The sequence below is a fragment of the Lissotriton vulgaris genome, chromosome 1_1 (genome assembly GCF_964263255.1).
Source record: "Lissotriton vulgaris chromosome 1_1, aLisVul1.2, whole genome shotgun sequence".
NCBI classification, from domain to species: Eukaryota; Metazoa; Chordata; class Amphibia; order Caudata; family Salamandridae; genus Lissotriton; species Lissotriton vulgaris.
Window position 1 is genome coordinate 670,700,960 of NC_141685.1, and position 20,959 is coordinate 670,721,918.

The 20,959-nt window shown below is 45.5% G+C and overlaps 1 protein-coding gene across 2 annotated transcripts in view; it reads right to left on the reverse strand.

Annotated features, from left to right (window-relative positions):
- The window catches only part of SLC30A7 (solute carrier family 30 member 7), a 285,774-nt gene that overhangs the window by 135,067 nt on the left and 129,748 nt on the right, over positions 1-20,959 (reverse strand). For both annotated transcript variants that reach the window (XR_015308328.1, XM_086954376.1), the window contains exon 7: positions 20,211-20,261. Coding sequence is in view for 1 of the 2 variants with exons in the window: in XM_086954376.1 (XP_086810502.1) it covers positions 20,211-20,261 (51 nt within the window). In the remaining variant the exon portion in view is untranslated. The remainder of the gene's footprint in view (positions 1-20,210; positions 20,262-20,959) is intronic.

Consider the following 20,959-nt stretch of genomic DNA (forward strand, 5'->3'; position numbering starts at 1 on the left):
GGTCGTGGGCCAGGACAGTTCAAGTTGGGGCCATCTCCGCTGCGAGTTGTTACAGGCCGGGAGCCGGAGATGCCGCAAAGAAAAGGGATTCGTCCTGTCAGACCATTCTCAGGCGATCCAGGAAGAGTAGTCGGTATGGGACGTGTAGGGCCCGTAACTTTGCTTCACCTCACGAACGAGCGCCGCTGGCTCTGGACCTCGCAGGTGTAGTCTGGGAAGACCATAATTCCCTGGCACTGGTATGTGAGACATTGTTGTTTCCGCGCCTCCGCCAAGATAGAGTCCCGGTCTTTGTAATTAAGGACCCACATGATGATCTGCCTATGAGGCGCACCTGGCGGCGGCCTGGGTGCGAGTGGGCCCTCTCAATAGCAAACCATGGGGAGAGGGAAACCCTCGGGCGTCCATGATCTTAGCCAACGCTCGATGAAGTCAGACGGTTGGCCCTGTACTGCCCCCTCCGGGAACCCTACCAAGCGGAGGTTGTTATGACGGGACCTGTTTTCGGCGTCTTTGGCCACTCAATGGTAGGAGTCTGGAGACTGTAGAAATCAAAAATCCACTTCTCAGGGGTTCCACTGATACTTAGTCCTTTTAAACTCACAAAGAACTTGACACAGAAGCTGGAATATAAAAGTACATTTTTATTAACCTCAAATGAGTGAGACTACGTCACACAGAAGCCTTAGCAACTGAATGAGGCAGTCTGTTAGAATGGTCTTACTACACGTTTTATATACTCTCTATCCTGCCCCAGGCATGTAAGGGAGTTGTACCAATTACATCCCTAAACAAATGGAAAATCTGGAGGGTCAGCAGGTGAGTAGCCTTTGGGGTTTTAGCAGGATATCGGCAAAACATTTAATTCCATAGTTCACAATGGTTAATCTGATTTAGATGGCACTGCAGGGCATGGCATGATTACATGTACAGTATCCCAACCCAAAAGTTAATCATTAAGAATGTCCCAAATTCAACCTCCAAAAGTCGGACAAACCTATAATTGAAAGCATAACCCATGTAATAAAGAAACATAAAAAGAAACAGTAACAGATGATGAACAAGATAAGGCATGTGCAAGGAAACTAAAAGTTAACGATGTCCTGAACATTGATTAGCAATCTCAGACAAAGATCGATCAGGGAAATTGGCTTTGCGAGGTCAGTTTCAGGTGAAGAGGTCAGTTTCTTACAGTTCATTTCAGAGTCAAAAAGAAACCTTAGTTAATGTATACATGAACTAAGAAGGCCAGGCCACTTGATTCGCCAGGCTACCTTCACAGGTCTACGTGAGGGCAACACAAAATGGTGGCACAATATAAAATGGAGTCAGTCTCGAGAATTACAGAACCTCAAGAAGTGAGACTTGCTCTTTGAGCTGGTGGACGTCGTCCTCCACCATGGACACAAGGGACTCAGTTTCCTTGATCAGGTCTACGGCATTGCTGAGATCCTGGCGGATGAGGTTCATGTCTATGCGGACTTTCCAATCCTCCACCGAGCCTTGGGAAGTGCGGATGGCCTGAAGGATGGTTGATAAGTACGCCTGGGAGGGGGCTTCTCCCCCCACAGACCCCCTGTCAAACCTTTGTCCGTGACTGTGAAGAGGTCAATCTTGGTCTGCATGGCTGGGGTCTTCAGCCCCCGGGCCCCTCCCATGTCCACCACCCCACCAGGCCAGGGGCCCGTGCCCGCACCCCGCGCACAGGTAGGAGTGAAGAAGGGCTAAGGCTTCTGGCAAAGGCCGTGGCAGGAGGGGAAGAAGAGAAGGATGGAGGGAGGAAAGGGAGGAAGGGCGCCCTCCAACTGGCACTCCACCTTCCGACTGACGGCCGACCTCCTTCCCAGGAGTAATCTTCCGATGTCGTTGTCAGTCCCAGTCCCAGACCGGTCGCAGCAGGCAGCCCATACCAGCCAAGATGCCCCGACACTCCGTTGTCGGGTCCGGCTGGGAGCACGCAGTTCACCCTCTGGGAGCACTCCACACCTCCCCGGGGGGAAGTACGCCGTTCCCTGCGGCCTCCGCTGTCCCTACTGCAAGTACCCCTCCTCACAGGCCCGAGTCAGAGAAGGAGGAGTCCACACCGGGCGCAGGCTCGCGACCCCGTCAGCGCGGGCAGTCTGTCTGAAGCAGGACCCAGTCAGGGGTTCCGGCCGCTGGGCCGGGGCGGTGTCGCAAAGGGGGAGCAAGCACCACCACCGCTGTCCAAACACAAGCATGGGGACCTCCACAGTCCCGAGAAGAGGTGGAGGCCACGTGCACCCACTTATGGGGTGGGGGGCAACACCCCACGTTGCCCCTCCGGCCTCCAGCACCCAGGTCAGGCCACACGGGCCGGCCACTCACCTGCAGAGGTCGTTGCTTTTGATGCTGCCGAGTCAGGCGCCACGGCCCAAGCACGCAGTCCAAGGGGGATCAGGGAGGACTAGGCTCAAATGGGTTCAAGCTGGACGGACGTCCCCTGTCCTCGCTGTCCGATCGGCGGCCGATCGCCACTCCGGCTCAGGTCGCAGAAGCGACCACCGCCGCAGAATGCCCCGCAAGCCTCCTTTACTCAGGGGGCGGGAAAGGCCAGCGCACAACAGTACCTCAGACCCATAGGGCATCCATTCGCTGGTCTCCACCTTCTCCACACACCTCCTCCCGTCACCTCTGCCGTCCAAACGTATAGTTTTTTACCTGTGCCTCCCATTCATTGTCCGATACAGCATCATCCTTGTGTTCGTCATGTTTGCCAGACTACAGAAGCGACTACTGCCGAAGGATGCCCCGCAAGCCTCCTTTACTCAGGGGGCGGGAAAGGCCAGCGCACAACGGCACCTCAGACCCGTAGGGCATCCATTCGCTGGTCTCCACCTTCTCCCCATACCTCGTCCCATCACCTCTGCCGTCCAAACGTATAGTTTTTTACCTGTGCCTCCCATTTATTGGCCGATGCAGCATCATCTTTGTGTTCGTCGTGTTTGCCAGACCACTGACATATCTCCAAAATTCCCTGGACTTAAAAGGAGGCAGCATGGTGTATATGTGTTTTCATTGCTCCTCTATTTGTTTTAACTTCCAGGGTATTTTTCATGTTGTTTCCTGACCTCTTTCATCTTGCTTTCCGTGAGAAAGGTCTTCTCTGTTCTGTACTGCTGTTCTGCACATGGCACTTCTGTTTACTCTCCTAGAACTCTCTGGTCTCGGAGAGTAGGAGCAGCCAATTGCAGTGCTTTTGTGCTGTTAGTGCTTCGTGGAGCTTTTCTACCATTAAAAACCATTTATCTGCCAGATTAGCTTAATTTCCCCAAATCAAGAAAGCGTAGGCAAGTTTCCAGCGTGAGTACTTAGCCATTCTGGCTAGGCCCAATTTGATTTATTTTGTTAAAGGCCAACATTGGTTGAAAGTGAGCAGCCAGCTGATTTGTGGTTCCTGTGTGTCATCACACTTACGTTGACCTTTATAATACAGGATGGTGGTCACTTTCGCTACTTTGTAAGACACAGTAGCTTATGCATCCATTTAGCACATTCTTGCTTAAAAAGATGTAGTCCAATGCTAAGATACCTTTAAAGGTGGGGGTTTATTTGCCCCCCTTAGTCCCTTCTTGATCAGACGATCCCAACTCAAATTCACTGAGACAAGCCTCAAGAATGGTTTGTGAGCGATCCCCATGGATTATCCCAAACTGGCCCAGGACTCGTATGTTGAAGTCTCTGGCCACAACGCACTCATGCCCCTGATGCTCATACAGAAAGGCTTTTAATGGCTCAATGATGTTCCTGAAGTTAGCCATTTTTCCATCTCCGTGGGGATTGACATGCAGGTTTATGACCAAAATTGAAGTAGTTCTTCCATCCAGTGCGAGGCAGTATATGCTGACTGCCTGCACATCCCAAGAGACATTCTTCCATTCTCTTACTTTCACCTGCAGATCTAATAACACATATATTGCAAGGCCACCTCTAGGTCTTCAAAACACATTTTTCTTATGTGTGACAGTATGGATTGTTTGAAACCCTGGAATGGAAATGGGAGCAGATCACCATGCTTCTTGTAAACATAATATGCTGCCAGTATTTAGGTATTCCAATGTCCGTGTGTTCGCCATGGGAAGGCCAGACCTACTACTTATCTTTAAGATGGTTTTTATAAGATTCTTGTCTAGGGCCCTGTTCATTCTGTGCGGTCTTAGTCCTAAATCAGAAGACCCACTGCATGGCTCTTTTGACTGCTAAAACTTCCTCATTCTCTGCTGTAGATCGATGGGCGCTTGCACTGTAATTATGCCACTTCTCTACATGAGGTGCAATCGGTGGAGTTTTTGATCCCTGATGCAGCTCTGTTGCCCTTGCTGAGTTATTTTGGTGTAGGATATAATAATGGGCCCCTGATCTGTTTGTCTCATGTTCTATTGCTCTCTCTTGTACGGTCGCTTGTGGGGTGGTTAGACGTTCAGGTAGGCAGGAGCTTGTTAGATTAGCGGTGCTACTTTTGCTTTGGCATGTCACTGCCTGTGAGTATGTTCTTGTTTGATCATTGAGTGCCATACGGGACATAGTCCAAGTGTAATTTTCCTTTTTCCCTGGTGTGTCCTGCTACAAGTGTATTCCAGTGCTTGCTAGTGCAGGTTTCTCTTCTGCCAGTTCACCTGCTTGTTTGAGTTGTATTGGCTGTTTTGATAGACCATGAGTCACGGTCTTTGGTTGGAAGATGGGGTAAATCTCCAGTCACTCTGGTCAATTTTCTTCTCTATTGTCTCCGACCTTCACTGAGCTGTTTGGTGCTGGAAGTTGCGATAATTTTTCTTATTGCTCATTGCGACTGAGTCTGTTTTTTCTTTTACTGGTCTTATGTACTTTATAACATTTCTTCTTCTGCCTTCATGTTAGCTGTGTCTTGGCATTTGTCGCCTCTGCTTTAATCCCGCTTGCCTGACTGGTGCTCAGGGGTGCGTCTTCTATGCGTTTCGTGGAGCTGCAGTTATTGGGGACCTGCACTATTGGTTGATAATACTCGTTTTTCTCATCAGGCGAGTGTGTTGAAGTTGTTTTGTTGTCTTGTTGTGTCTTCTTATTGATGTCACAAGGTCTTTCACCACTGGTGGATTCTTGTGCTCTAAGGGCCAGGTACATTTTGCAGCCAGTTACTCTGCCATTATCTGTCAATACTTTGTCATTCATTTACCCTAGCTCTGTTTGACGGGACATTTTTTGATGCTGTAAGTTACCTTTGTGGACAGATTTGCAGTGTTGTATTAGCGTGGTTAGTAGATCCGGTAGTGGACTTAGTTTATCGATTATAGCATCATTTGCACTACTTGCTGCCGCACGCCAAACCTTGCCTTCATTTACCCAGAGGTCAACTTTCGTATTGAGTGGATCTATCTTCTTATCAATCGTCAAAACACTCTGAGCAAGCATATTGTTAACTACACTTGTATTTCAAGTTTATGCCATTGCGAAGTGAGAGCTTTGACTGCTGCTAGTAAGGAGGAGTTTGTTAAAAAACACCAACTTGAATGGCAACTGGGCCCCCTGAAAATAGGTACAACTAGTAAATATAATTTATTTATTAATTTTTATTTATTTATTTTCAAAGTTTTATATAGCGCGAACAAGATCTTCGCAGATATCAGAGCGCTTTACATAGAAGGGTACATGAGGGAACAAAGTCAAACAAGTAAATCAATAGATCACACAGTACAAATAATACAAATAGGTGACTGCAAAGCAAATCATGTGAGTAATAAGACAACTCATACAAAAAAGTAAAGAGGTCAAGCATGTAATACAGATCGGTGCAGGGTGTTAATAGGGTTCGAGATAGTAGTTCAAGTGTATTTAGACATGAGGATAGCTTTTACTTCTTTTTTAAAGAGTGTAGTGGAGGAGATAAGCCTGGTTTCGGGAGGGAGTGAGTTCCAAATCCTAGGCGCCATTCCTGAGAAGGAGCGCTTGTATGTTTTTTCCTTCCGGAATCTTCGAGGTTTCAGCAGAAGATTGTTTGTGCCTCTCGTGTTTCTGATTCCCCCAGAGATTGTCAATTTCTGAGCAAGGTAGCCGGGTGAGTTTAGGTGTAACGCCTTGTGTGTCATGCAGGCGATTTTCAGATGTATTCTGTCTTCAAAAGGCAGCCAATTCAGGGACTTCAAGTCAGGGGTAATGTGGGAGTGCTTTTTTGACCCAGTGATGAGTCTCGCTGCAGCATTTAGAGACGCTTTTAGTGGTGCGGTTGTAGTTAGTGGGAGTCCGCAGAGGGCGGTGCTGCCGTATTCAATTCGTGGGATGACTAGTGCTTGTACTGCAGTTTGGAAGTCTTTGGCTGGGAGGTAGGGTTTAAGTTTCCTCAGAGTATTGATCTGGAAGTTCGCTCCCTTTGTTGCCTTGCTGATATGTTGCTGCATGTTGAGATTGGTGTCGAGTGTTATGCCTAAAGATTTTGCTGAGTCCACGATGGTGGGTTGGACATTGAGTGCGGTTAGGAGTTTAAGCCAATGTTGAGTGGTGGATATCTTCGCTGGAGGTGAGATCAGAAGGAACTCTGTTTTCAGGGCATTGAGTTTGAGGTGATTGTCGGCAAGCCAGGATTGGGTGCATCTGATTGTTGAGTTCAGGAGCAGGATGTCATTGGGTGATTGTAATTTGAGGTAAAGTTGGGTGTCATCGGCGTACATGTGGAAGTGTACATTGGATGCTTGTAGCAAGGTGGTGAGAGGTTCCATGACTAGGTTGAACAAAGTTGGGGATAGAGAGGATCCTTGGGGGACGCCTAGCGTTACAGGTATTGGCGAGGACATCAGGTTGTTGCTCTTGAATTTCTGCGACCTGTTGTGAAGAAAGGAAGTGAACCATTTGAGGACAGTTCCAGATAAGCCCATTCTTGTGTTTAGTAGTTCTAGTAGATTCTCATGTTTAACGGTGTCGAATGCTGAGGAGAGATCAAGAAGGATGAGGAGGCATGAGTCGTTTTGGTCTAGCATTTGAAGTGCGTCGTCAATTATGTGAGTCATAGCAGTTTCTGTGCTGTGTCCTGCTCGGAAGCCCGACTGGTGAGGGTTGAGGAGATCGAATTGCTCAATGTGTTTAGTCAGTTGTAGTTGTGCGCATTTTTCCAACAGTTTGGCGAGAGTGGGGATATTGGTGATGGGACGGTAATTGTTGAGATCAGAGGGGTCGGCTGTTGGTTTCTTTAGTAGAGGTGTGACCTGACTAACTTTGAGGGAGTCAGGTATGCTTCCTTGTTGGAGAGAGCTGTTGATGATTTTAGTCCAGAGAGGGAGAAGCAAAGGGGTAAAGTCTTTTACTGCGAAGGCAGGGAGGGGGTCCGTGAGGTGATTGGATGGTTTCAGGGTGCTGAGTAATTTGCCAATTTCTTCTTCCGAGTATGTGCCAAAGGTTGACCATGTAGCATTGTTTTTTGGCTCAGCGGGTGCTAGGCATTTGGGTTTGGAGTAGAGGCTTGCGTCAATGAGGAGGTCGCTTTTTATTTTGTCAGTTTTTTGGATAAAGAAAGCAGCGAAGTCTTCACAGGAGGGTGCCTCACGCCCAGTGTTGGGTGGTTGTGGTTGCTCCTTGGATTGTGATTTGATTAGCTCAAACTGTTTTCTCGGGCGGTTTTTTGCTTGGTCAAGTTGGAGGCTGAAGAAGTCAGATTTTGAGCGTTTTATTTTCCTGAAGTAGGCGTTTCTCTTTTTCTTCAATCTTTAAGGTGCATTGCGGAGGGGGCTGATCTCCAGGTCCGTTCTGCCATTCGCATGTCTCTTCTATCTTCGTTGAGACTCCCGTCGTACCATGGTTTGGAGATTTTAGTAGAGACTCTTTTTAGCTGCATAGGTGCAGCCTCATTAATTATTGAGGTCATAGCGTTGAGATAGTGGTCAGTCAGAGTTTGGACGTCCGAGGCGCCTGCAGGTGGGAGTAGGAGATTGCAACTGTTAGGGGGCAGAGAGCCTGGGTTGAGCTTTTTCGAGTCTCTTTTCCAGACTTTGGGCTTGGAGAGTTGCGCCGGGTTGACTTTGACTTTTTCGTTGATAAAGAATGTGATAATATGATGATCTGACCAGTCACAGGGTTGGATGGATTCGAGTTGGATAGAGTCCTCTTTGGAGATGATCAGGTCGATGGTAGAGCCTTTCTCGTGGGTCGGGCTGTTGCATATTTGGGTGAGGTTAAGGGCATCGAGGAAATTTTTAAGACTATTTACCACCGCGTCGTTGGGGTCATTCCAGTGGAGGTTGAAGTCACCAAGGTATATTTGGGTGAGCTGGCGTCCGGAATTGGTTGAGATCATATCCATGATTTGTTGGGAAAAGGTGAGGTTGTCCCTGGGTGGGTGGTAAATGCTGTGAAGAGAGCATATCGGTTTGCCCTCACTAATAATGTCGAGGCAGATGTATTCCCAGGATGTTGGGGATGGTAGGGATGTGGAATTGACTTTCTGAACAGAGAGGTTGTTCCTGTAGATGCATGCGATTCCACCACCTATTTGGCCTGTTCTGTCGAGCCTGATAATGTGGTAGTTGGGAGGAACCAGAATGTCCATTATGGGTGTCGAAGATTCAGTTAGCCACGTTTCAGTCAGGATGATTAGGTCAAGGTCCCGCGATAAGAGGAGCTCAGCAATGGCTGCTGAGTGTTTCGTGGCCGATCTGCAGTTGAGGAGAATGCATTTGAGACGGGGTGTGTAGAGGGTGTTAGATGGTTCTAGCGAGAGAGGGACTTTTCTAAGGTTATTGGGGATGGAGAATCTGCTGTTTAGTGTGGGTGGTCTAAGGGGATTTGGGTGTATCGTGGGAATGTTGCGGTGTGGGGTGCTTGTGTGAGTTTGGGGGGCTGGGTCATAGGAGCGGAGAAGGGTGAGTGTGTCGAGGTCAGAAGAAGAGTTGTGAGTGCGGCGAGGGCGGTTGTTGCGATTAAGAGCTGGGATTGATGTCAGATTGGGGGATAGCTGAGTGCGAGAGTTAGTCGGAGGGGTGGGGGACAAGTTTGGCGGGGAGGTGTAGATGTGTGAGGGATTGCATGGGCGATGCGGGGGACGAGGGCAGTTGCTGCGCCTATGAGCAGGGATTGACGCCTGGTGTGAGGCGTGATGAGGGTGGGGGTCCGCCGGCGGAGTGAGAGACAAGTTGGGAGGGGGGGTGGAGGTGGGTGGGCGGTGTATGGGGTGTGTGGAGAGTAGTTCTTTGATGGCGCGAATGTCTTCTTTGATCTGAGTGAGGGTGGCCGTGATGTATTCCATCGTAGGGTAGGTGGTGGGGGTGGGAGTGGCAGTCAGGGGTGAATGGCTGGCCAGGGAATTCGTGTGCAGGTGGGAGGGAGGGCTGGTGTTCGAGCAGGTCTGCGTTGTGTTGGTGTGCGGGATGGGGTTAGGGAGGCGAGAGGTTTTGGCCGGGAGGGGTGTGGATGAGGAAGTTGGTGTTATGGGTGAGGGCATTGGTGGTAGGCGGGAGGGACAAGGTGTAGGCTGGGAGACTGGTAGCCATGGTGGGGGTGTAAGGAGGGTAATGGGGGCTGAGAGTAGGAGGGGAAGTGGGATTGGAGATGGTCCTGTTGAGGGGAGGGGGAGTTAAATTAGGAGAGGGGGTATGTTCTGCGAGGTTGATTAGAGGGTAATGAGGACTGAGAATAGGGGGGGATAACGGGGGGGAATTGTTGGAATGGGTGTTATTCTGGTGCTGGACAAAGTTAGGTGTGTTATGGGTGGGAACTGTGCTGTCAGCGGCGAGCGGGGTGTTAATGCCCGCTGTAGGTGTGATAGGAGTGTTGAGGGTATGTGTGGAGGTCCGCAAGTTGGTAGAAGGGGCGGGGGAAAGGGCGGTGTATAAGGGGGAGCGATCTGTGTCTGTGATGGAGTGCTGAATTGGGATAGTGGGGTTGTGGGTAGGGGATGGGAGGTCAGGGGTGGTAGGTGAGTCCCTGATTGAAGAGTATGAAGCTGTGAGGTCATGGTTGGTGGGACTGGGGGAGGTATGAGTGTTTGTCCGTGAATTGGAGAGGTGTTCTTTGAAGGTGGGGAACATGTTGTCTAGCAGTTCCAGGTTCCTGTCTGTGGATTGTGATAGGACAATCCCGTTATTGTAAATAGTGATGGTGGCTCTGCCTGGAAAGACTTGGGATGGTGTGATGGAGAGAGTTAGGCTGTGAGCAGATTTTCTAGTGGAGGAAACAGTGAGTAGGGTGAAGAATGCTTTTCTCCATTGAGCTCTGCGTGTGGTGTGGAAGATGATATCGGTGTTCAGGGATCCATTGACCGGTGAGAAGTAGGTGTCAGCAAAGGGGGTTTCAGGGTGTGATCTAAGGAAGTTGTGTTTAAAGCGTTTAGCAGCTTTTTTGGTGAGTGTCGGTGGGTAGTTGATTTTATATGTGTGATTGCCGATAGGATCCATGTTGGGAAGGTGGTTTAGGTGGGTATGGGAGAATGCACTATAGTGGTACACATGTGCAGAAAAACAAATACATAAAGTAAATTACAAAGTACAAAAGTGGCACTAGTGATCAACCAGCATAACCCGAATATAAGTGTGTAGAAAAACAAATACATACAGTAAATTACAAAATACAAAAGTGGCACTAGTGATCAACCAGCATAACCAAAATATAAGAATGTGCAGTAGAGCAATTACATACAGTAAGTTACAAAGTACAAAAGTGGCACTAGTGATCAACCGCATAACCAAAATATAAGAGGTAGCTGTATGTGTAATTGCAGTAGCGCAAATGCATACAGTAAGTTACAAAGTACAAAAGTGGCACTAGTGATCAACCCGCATAACCAAAATATAAGAGGTAGCTGTTGGTGTAATCCAGGAATAAAAGTGAAATGGGTGCAGCTTACAGGAATAGAAAGAGAGATGGGCGCAGCTTACAAAAAATGTATATAAATATGTGAGGTAGCGATCAGTGCAGTACAAGAATAAAAAGTGAGATGGGTGCAGCTTAAAATAATGTACAGTATGTAATCCAGGAATAAAAAGTACAGCATGTAATCCAGGAATAAAAAGTGAAAAGGGTGCCGCTTACAGGAATAGAAAGAGAGATGGGCGCAGCTTACAAAAGAATTATCTTGGGGTTTGGCTTTCAGATACTGGTAAAACGTTGCTGTAGGTTACCGCATTGGCAGGAAAAGCAGCAAATACCATATATTCAAACTACACCAGAATTTAAACAGTCACTTGACAGAGCAGAGCCGAAGAGTCATAAGGGAAAAATTACAACCCACACTAAATTACAGCCATCTTGCTTTTCACAGCAGGCTCACTGAGTCATTAGAGCACAGCCATACAGCTTCATATGGAAAAATATTTAGCACCCCAAAAAAAACACTTGATACGTCTCAAGTTTGATTTGGTAAACATGAACATTCAGAGTGTAAAAAAGATAGAATTAAGTTCCATCACCGGGTGACTAAGGCAGATCCAGAGTTCTTTGCAAGGTGCGTTGGACGCAATATTTCTGGATAAAAATTAACTGGGCAAAGTATCTTGGCAAGGCCAGAATCACACTAGATCTGGCTTCGGCATACTCTACAGTTCCGTTCATAACAGTCAGACTAAAAAAACCTTCAACAGAGCATGGAAAGAAAGCCTCAGGAGAACTTGATATAAAATGAATCAAAAGAATTAGAGGAGCACAGGGGCTTGTGATATCACACAAGGTTATCCTTTGCCGACCTTATCTGAAAGCAGACTTTGGAAGACAAGCATTAAAGAACATACCTATATGGGAATACAGGGCTCACCGGAAGAACTTGACCTAAGGTCGTGGGCTATACAAGCTATGTCAATACCACTCTGAATCAGCTGCACACATTGTATGCTGTTGCCCGGGACTGTTATGTCACAGGTGAACCTACCTAAGGCCAATCTTTGTGCAACATGAGGCAAGAACATCCAAAGAGGTGCTGACAGTCATTTACACTACAGTGGTCCCAATGGAACCAGCCCAGTTTGGCAAGTTCTTCTCAGAAGCTGGAAGGCTCCTACGAGAAACCAGTCGGTGGACTGCGATGTGAGAATATTGAGCTTATAATTGAGCGCTCATAATTGGAAGAAAAGTTCGGACTGTGAGCTTCAATGGGCTGTCCACACTTTCATAAATCTTAAAACCAGCACAAGATCAGAATTATCTAGTTTGATTATGTTTGGTCAACAGGGTATCTTGCATAATGTTTGGCTAGCACATTCACACTCCAGTCTGTTGCATCAGATTTTTTGATCGACAGATTTATAGAGCTTTCTCTTGTCTTGCCCCTACGCTGTGGAACACTCTCCCTTTTCATCTTCGAATTGACACCGACCACAGAAAGTTACGCAAGTCTCTTAAAACTTGCATGTTCTGAGTTTCTTGTTGCAGGCTAGCGCTACAAGACCTTTATGTGATATATGAGCTCAATAATAACCCATACATAACATAACAGAGCATATAGAGCACATGGCTGCCCAAGGGCTTCCCAGCGCTGCAAGATTACTGCTCCAAGAAGGCTAAAGAAAGATTAGTGATACTGCTGGAATAACCATGTTTTGATTGACTTCCGAAATGCTGCTCCCGTTGTCAGAAAACAAGATGAATTCCACAACTTGGGTGCAAGGATGGAGAATGACCTACCTCCCCATCTGGCTCTCCTGATTCTTATGGTTTTTATCAGTCATTCAGAGCCGGATCTCAGGCTTCTATTTAGGGCGTGCATGGTAAACAGGTTTCTAATTTTACTTGGGCCCTTGTTGTGTAAAGCTCTGTAGGTCATGATGAGTGACTTGAATTTGATTATGGCCTCCACTGGAAGCCAGTGTAGCGCTTTGAGAGGTTTCCTGTGATAGGGCCTTGCACAGTAGCCTTGCTGCAGTGTTCTGGACTACCTGGAGTCGGTTGATCACGAATTTGGGTGCCCCTAAGAAAAGTGAGTTTCCGTAGTCGAGGCATGATGTGACCAAGGAGGAGACTACTGTCTTTCTGAGCTCTAGGGGAATACGCTCCAGGATTTAGCGGAGCATTCTACATATTCCAAAACATACCCCTGCCAATTTCTTGGCTTGGGTGGCCATTGTTAGGTCCTAATCAAGCCAGAAGCCCAGATTCTGTTGAGGTGGGTATGTTACCTAGGCATTTGGGCCAGCTGATTAATGGCCTGGGGATTACCTTATTGCTGAGAACCATCAGTTCAGTTTTGTCCCCACATCACTGGGTCACTACTGTTTTTAACCATGGGCAAGATCCTCCAGGTGGAGGCTGCATACCAAAACTAGCCCTATGATTATGCACACACGTGTATGATGAAGAGCGGAGAATCAAGATATACCGCTACCCATACTTCCCAAAACATGCATGTGGGATTTTTATCGGAGACACTTTGTTTATCTCCTGCATACCGTGGTTCATGCAGGACAAGTGAACCTTCCCCATTTGATTATTAGGATCAGTTTGCCACCTTGTACTTTACTATAAGATGTGCCTCATAGGATTTCCTCCAGTCTGGTTCAGTTTAGTTACAGCTTTCTTTAAGGAAAGTAGTTGAGGTGAACCATGGAGCCATTATAGGCCTCGATTTTGATTTAATGGAGGTTTTGGGAGCTATTTTATCCAGTGATTGCGTTATCTGAATGTCCCATTTGGAATAAGCTTCTACCACTGTTTCCGATACCTTGTAGTTTGGTGTAGCCACGGGTGCACAAATGTTCCCCCAAGCCTCTGTGCTCAACTTGGCCCACCTTATTTTCTTCATATCTACTGATGGAAGGGGGAGGGGGGGCTTGCCCTTCTCTCTTAGTCTGTTATCTAAATAGAATGGAATTAGGTGGTGATCTGACCAGGGCACTGATATTGGTGGAGTGACTACGATATTTGGGTCATTTGATATAACTAGGTCAAGTATATGAACCTTGAAATGTGTGGCAGATGTGACCAACTGTGAGAGTTGAAGGCCCTCCAATTCTAGCTACATTCTTTTGACACTAGGGAGGTTCTTATCCTCGAAGTGTACGTTTAAATCCCCTACTATGGTGGGGTGCGGTTTGTTTACCAGAGTACTAGCTAGGAAATCCGGTAGGCTATTGATAAGGGCCCGGGGTCTATAGATTAAAAGCCCTGAAAACTTATTTGTTGGAGACAAGGTGATTGAGAATTAGAGGCTTTCACAGCCCTTGATAGGGAGAGCATTGATAATGCAATTGAGTTCACTTATTATCATGATGACAAGTCCGCCTCCTACCTGCCCTGTACGGTCCAGTCTGAAAATGTGATACCCAGGTGGGAGGGTCAATGCAATGTCTGGGGTGGATCTGTCAGTACGCCAGCTTTCTGCGACAAAAAGTACATCTAATTTGGCAAATCTGGCACTTTAGATTACTATTTTAGCACTGTTTGTTTAGGCCTATACATTACAACACTTTGCATTTTGAAGGCCAAGTACACAGTTAGAACATATCAATGGCTGTTGCATCAGCATGTGGCACTTTAGAGGACCGCCTTAGCTTGCTTGTTTAGGCCTATACATCACTGCACTTTGCACTTTGACAGCCTAGTACACAGGTAGAGCATATTTGCACTGGTATGTGGCAGATTGTTGCACATCAGTTGGATTATACATCATTGCACCTTCCACTTTGATGCCCATGTACATAGGTGGAATGTATTTACACTTGTATGTGGCGGACTGTTGCACATCAGTTAGATTACTAAGCCTGAAATTTGCATACCATCAATATTTTCGTACTTGCTTGTGATATCTTGGTTGAGGATTTTTTAACCCTGAGCACTTTCGTATTCTTCAGAAACTATGCAGGTCTGTTTTAAAAATATACTTGAAACAGTTTGTGCATTTCATCGCCATATTTTAGTCGTATTTTGAGGCTGGATTTTATAAGGTGGCAATTTTAAATGGATGTATTTTACTGTGAACATGTTTGTAAAGATTATAAGTAATCATACAATGAAGCTGTACTTACGGATTCCAACAGTGGAGCTTCAGTAGACTTCTATGTCGGAAATGGCTTGCTGGTGACCATTCCACTAGAAGTCCGAGCTTTAAAACAATGATTGATATCACCCTCTCTCTCCCTCTCTCGTCAGGACCATTGTCATTTTGTTTCACAGAACCAAGCTCCCAGTTTGTTTCTGTGTAAAACCTAAAATTATCATCTGGATGGCAGAGTATTTTTACCCGAGTACTATGCCTAGTCGTGAGAGCTAGATCAGTGGAACGTCCCTTACCAATGTGGTCTCACAGTATGGCAGTTGGGTCTCTGCTGGGCCAACCAAGACATACCTTCTGTAACCCCATTGTTTTTTCTGCCAAAGGTAAATAAAGTCCTTTTTTTGAGAAGTCTATCTTAACGCAGAACCATATTATTAATGTTAAATAATGCTTTATGACAAACTGTTGCAAAAGTTACAATTTTCAAGTGAATGTCACAGAGAAAATCACTTTGAAGGTTGTAAAAAAAGGAAAAACAGAGGTAAAGGTATGTTCACACCTACTGAAGTTTAGAGGGTTTGTAAAATTATAAAGGTATTTTGGAAATGTAAGGAGTTGTTTGTTCCTTTCAGTGGTGCTAAGTGAGTTAAGGGCTGACCTGCTCAGACACTCAAAGTAGGAGTGGTATTCTTTATTTTAGCCACAAGAGCAAAAATGGAAGGAGTTGGCATAGTCTATTTTGGAACTGATTTATATATTTTATAATTACATTTATTGAGCGCGCAGCTACCCGGAGGTTTCCCGGCGCTAGGGCAAACTGAACGGTGAAAGGGAGGGAGGAACATAAGATCATAACATTCGTTGTTGAAAAGCCAAGTTTTTATTCCCTTACGGAATTTCAGAAAGCACAATTCAGTGCGCAGAGATTGAGGAAGAGAATTCCATAAGGATGGGGCCAGCAGGGAAAACGAGTGTCCTCCCATCTTGGCTCTGTTGATGCGCGGGATCTTAAATTTATTCTGCGTCGAGGACCTGAGTGTACGGGGGGGGGGGATATATTGCTGCACCAGAGCAGAGAGATAGCGAGGGGCTCTACCAGTCATGATTTTGTGCATGTAGCAAAGTGCTTTGAAGTTGACTCTGCTTTCAATCCGCAACCAGTGCAGGTTCCGCATATGGTGAGTGACCGAGGATCTGGCAGGAAGGTGACAGATCAGGCGGACTGCCATATTCTGTACCACCTGGTACTTCCTGGTTACCTCTTTGGCGGCACCTAGGAGAAGGATGTTCCCATAGTCCAGGCGTGAAATGACAAGAGCCTGGACTACGGTCCTCAAGGTGTCCGCAGGCAGCATCCAGGTGATCTTTCTCAGCCACCTGATGATGGTAGTACAGGTGGCTGAGACTTTCACAGCGTGTTGTTTGAAAGTGAGTTGGTTGTCGAAGATCACACCAAGATTGCGAGCAGACACTGATGGAATGGGTAGAGGACCCATCTCCGGAGGCCAGTGGTGTGGGCCCCAGAGAGAGGTGTCTGGGCCAAACAGGACCAGCTCAGTTTTGTCCCCGTTTAGTTTTAGTTTATGCTTCAGCATCCAGTCCGATATGTGTTTCAGCCCAACTTGGAGAGAGGAAAAGGGGTTGTTTTTATTGGTGGAAAGTGAGTAGATGACTTGAGTGTCATCTCAGCGTAGGAATAAATTGTGAGGCCAGCCTGTTCCGCCAGGAAAGCAAGAGGCCTCACGTACAGGTTAAAGAAAAGGGGACTAAGGATAGACCCCTGGGGAACACCGTGAGAGGAAGGGAGAATAGATGAAACAGATGTGGAAGAAAAAACTTGAAACGTGCGATCAGAGAGAAAATTAGCGATCCAGGCCAGGGCGGTACCACCGACACCGACTGCCTCCAAGGTGATTAAAGTACCAATGCGAGGGACATGAATGATAAGCAGCAAGGCGAGGGACATGAATGATAAGCAGCAAGGCTGGCTTTAACACTGGTGGCGCCCTGTGCGACAATGTTTGTCGACAATGTTTGTTGGTACCCCTCCCAATGGCCACCTCTTTCATGGATTCCCTCACTAGCACCCTTAAACGGTGCCCCTCAAGTCTCCATAACCAATGTCTCTCAGATTTATTTAGTTTAATAGCACCATTGATACCAGTGTAAGGTGTCAGAGTACTTTACATTCCGCACACATTGCACAGAGACAATCATATGTGTGTAAACAGTTTCTATGAAATGTTACATCAGACAGGACTACAAGGTGTAGTATAGAAGTTACATGTTATTGATACTGATAAGAAATATAGTGTAAGAGTCCTTATTCTGGAAAAGCACAAATTCTGAATTTAAAACGTAACATCATTGTGAGGGGGTTCTCTTTAATAATACGATTTGTTTTCTAGCTAAATGAACCCTTTTAGGAAGATTAGGCTAATGAAAGACTGTGTAAAAAAACATATAGCTATAACATATACCTTGAAGTTTGCATGCAGCTTTTTGATGACAGTTAATAGTTCAATGTTCTATATTAGGATTTTGACTTATAAACTAGAAGTAACAGAAATAGCTCTCTTACAGAAGCAGTATTCCACTGACCTATTGAAATTATATGCACTTTCTGATGATACAAGTTCTTAGCAGCAGGCCGTTTTTACCCTCTGCGCTACCTTAGGATGAGTCAAAATTTCCACTAGACAAACATCCGTTCTCTTTCCAGGAAGTCGATTAATCACCGGAGCTATCTTGACATTTTAATTGATGCCTGTAAATAGCTGGTGGTCAGGAACGGGGCAGCAGGTGCTTTTAAAATGTTATACGTGTAAAAATGACTCCCCCACCCCAAGTCAGCGCCCTGTGCGGTGGCACAGATTGCACCGCACGGGAGCTGTGACTAAAACGGATTTAGACATTCATTTACAGGTGACAGTCTACCTGGATAGTAAGTTTTGGATGCGGTCATAAAGGCTGTGAGGGAGGAAGGGAAAATCAGATGCAAAAAGACTTCTCAGGGACCACCATAGAAGTTTATCAGAGCCCTCTTTTTCAAGAATAAATTGAGGTCGCTTCTCCCTATCGAGTATGCAAGATACCTAACTCCAGATGTTACCATTGAAAAGTCTTCCTGGGATTTAAATACCTGTTTTCAGCTAGATATGCGTGTTTATTTATGCAATGAAAGGAAATTCCTTGTCCCTAAAAGAGCTATCAAGTTGAGGAAGAAAATGCAAATATTAACTAGGATGAGAGAGATATGAGGGTTATCGGACTCTACTGAGGGCAGTGCATCTTGAAAGGGTAAATTGTAATCCAAAGAGCTGCTCCTTGCTATAAACAATTATTCATGCCTCACAGCTTGAGAGGCAAGAGCCTATGTTGGCAGTTGTATACAGAAATGTAGTTGATGCAAGAACGTTTGCTAAGCATATCAAAAAACATGGTCAGGACAGATTCTTTGCAGCCATGAGACATAAAGCTGCATGTGGAACAGGAGTTGGTTATCTAGGCCACAGGGTTAAACATGATTGCAACTCAGTGTGTAATAGAAATGCATTGATCATGCCAACTGAGTGATTACAGTCACAGTCAATTCTTTGCAAGGTCCCATGATACAGGCTCAAACTTAAGGAATTGTGCACATCAATGCTTTATTAGTAAAGGACAAAGCTCTTTATTGAGTGGGTGTGTTGCGGCATTGGAGGGAGCAGAGCTTGCAAGCACCCTGTAAGCATCTGTTGGTGGCATGTGGTGCTGCAGATTCACATGCACCCACCCTCCACCCCAAAAGCCTTGGGTTTTTGCAGATGCCTTTCTTTTTCATGGTCATCATTTTCTGCTTTCCTATGCGCCACATTCATTCTCACCCGCTGTGCGGAAAACAACCTAACAGTGGAGTCGATGCCCTTGCACATTACCAATCATGGTAGGAGTCATTATACCTCGTGGCTCGAAAGACTTCTTCGAAGAAAAACAAGACTGCACACATACAAGTCCAACACTAGATGGCAGGAGTATGCAGAGAATGTGTATCTACAGCTACACATGCCACAAACATGGTAGTGTTTAGATGTTAAACTTGACTTCAAGAAGCTGTGCTTTTCATCCAGTTAAGATAGCTCCTCAACAATGCCCTTCACAGTTATCTACTTGTGACATCACATGACACGGATGCTTCACTAGTGACAACATAGATGAGATAGATCATGTCACTGGTCGCAATACAAAAAATAACTATTTATCACACTTAAATCAAAATGTATATGATTATAGAAATCCTCCTCAAACCTCAACTACTGTATTAAGCATGACAGCCTAAGTAAGACAGCAAATGACGTTCACCTGACACAGTTTGCGTGGAAAACAAAAGGTAATGGACTATTAAGTGAAACATACTCATTCAAAAACACATCACCTTAGTTAAGACACATCTGACATCTTCAAAGATACGAGAGAACAGACCAATAGCAGTTCACAAAATTACAATAAAGCTAACCGTTCAAGAAGATAGATCACACAGTAGACCACTATAAATTACACACTGCTGCCCATCAGCCCAAATGGCCATGTCCATGCATAGTACAGGGTAAGGAACTTTGATGATGTTGCATAACACGAGAATTCGAATTAGAAGGAAATGGAACCACAACGAGAACTATGGTGGACTTCTTTAACATTTCATACATATCAGCCAATTACTCTCTCAAATAGGTCGCAATAATGCAAAATTGGCAATGATATTTATAGAGAAGACTAATAAAGTGCCCATAGCAGTCTGATAATAAAATAAGCAGGTACCAATTTGCTGTTGTCATACGAATTTGAAATAGTATGTACTACGGGGTTAGTATCTGTGTGTGCCTTAGTATAAGAAATTGAATGAGGGGGGCCCTCAAACCAAAGGGCAAAGCTCTGTATCAGAATATAAAGTAAAACATATATAATACTTTTTGACTTCATTGTGCCTTAGTATACCCAGGAAACCGTATAAAATACTTCTGAAAAAAACAAGGAAGCCAAAAAAATGGACAGCCAGCATTTAGAATTATAACATTGGAAGGCTGCCTCTTCCGAATTCCGAGAAAGAGCTTAAAGACCTCAATCAGACAGAAGAAATTAGAATTGATTCTAAGAAAAGCTAAAAATGGTTATTCTTTCAAATGCCCCCAACCCACGGTCGTATTGCTCCTGCTGACGTCAGTCACACACTATCCCTAAATACTGGTGTGTGGGCGTCTCCTGGGTTTAAAATTCCATAAATATGCAAAACAACGAGGACACATAGAATGGGAAAGCAAGAAACTCTGTCAGATGTTACCTTCTAATATCTGCCTGTTTGGTCCTCTGGGTTCTTCATGGGGCGGTTCATCTAGAACGGAAGGGGAATATATAGTAAATCAATGACGTCAAATAGCAGTCACTAATGTACTGCAATACACTCTCGCGTCGAGACCGATACAGCATACAGACACTTTTATTATCAATTATTACTCAGAACATACCTTTTCCCCATCTTTTAAGAATAACATGCTGGATTTATCAATGGTGCCTACCAGAATATAGTCCTACTGTTTTTTTTAAATAACCAATAATTTATGATAAAATCATTCCACACAAACAGTTGAGCTCTTCTGATTAATTATAACATATAAAGTCACCATGTCAACGTGCTTTAACAGGATCTGCAAAACCAGTTCATGTGGTGTAATTGGACATCCTCTTAAAAAACGCTACAAGAGAATCAACTGGAATACTAAGTGTAGAACATTTGAAAAAAATGTGTTATGCGAGGGCAGAGCTGGCAACAACTGGCATGGTCATGTCGTGTTTGGGCTCCAGCACTGCTCTCTTCTTGGAGTATTAATTTATTTATTTATTGAGTTTTATATAGCGCTGGCTGGACCTGGAGGGATCAGAACGCCTTACATCAGGAACAACAGCAAGTTACAACAATAATCATTTAGATATTTTACACGAACATTTCAAAGTGAATGCCAAATCCTAGGCGGCAGAGAGGGAGAAGGGGGGTATGAATAAGACTAGAAGGATAGGTGGGGGAGGAGGGGA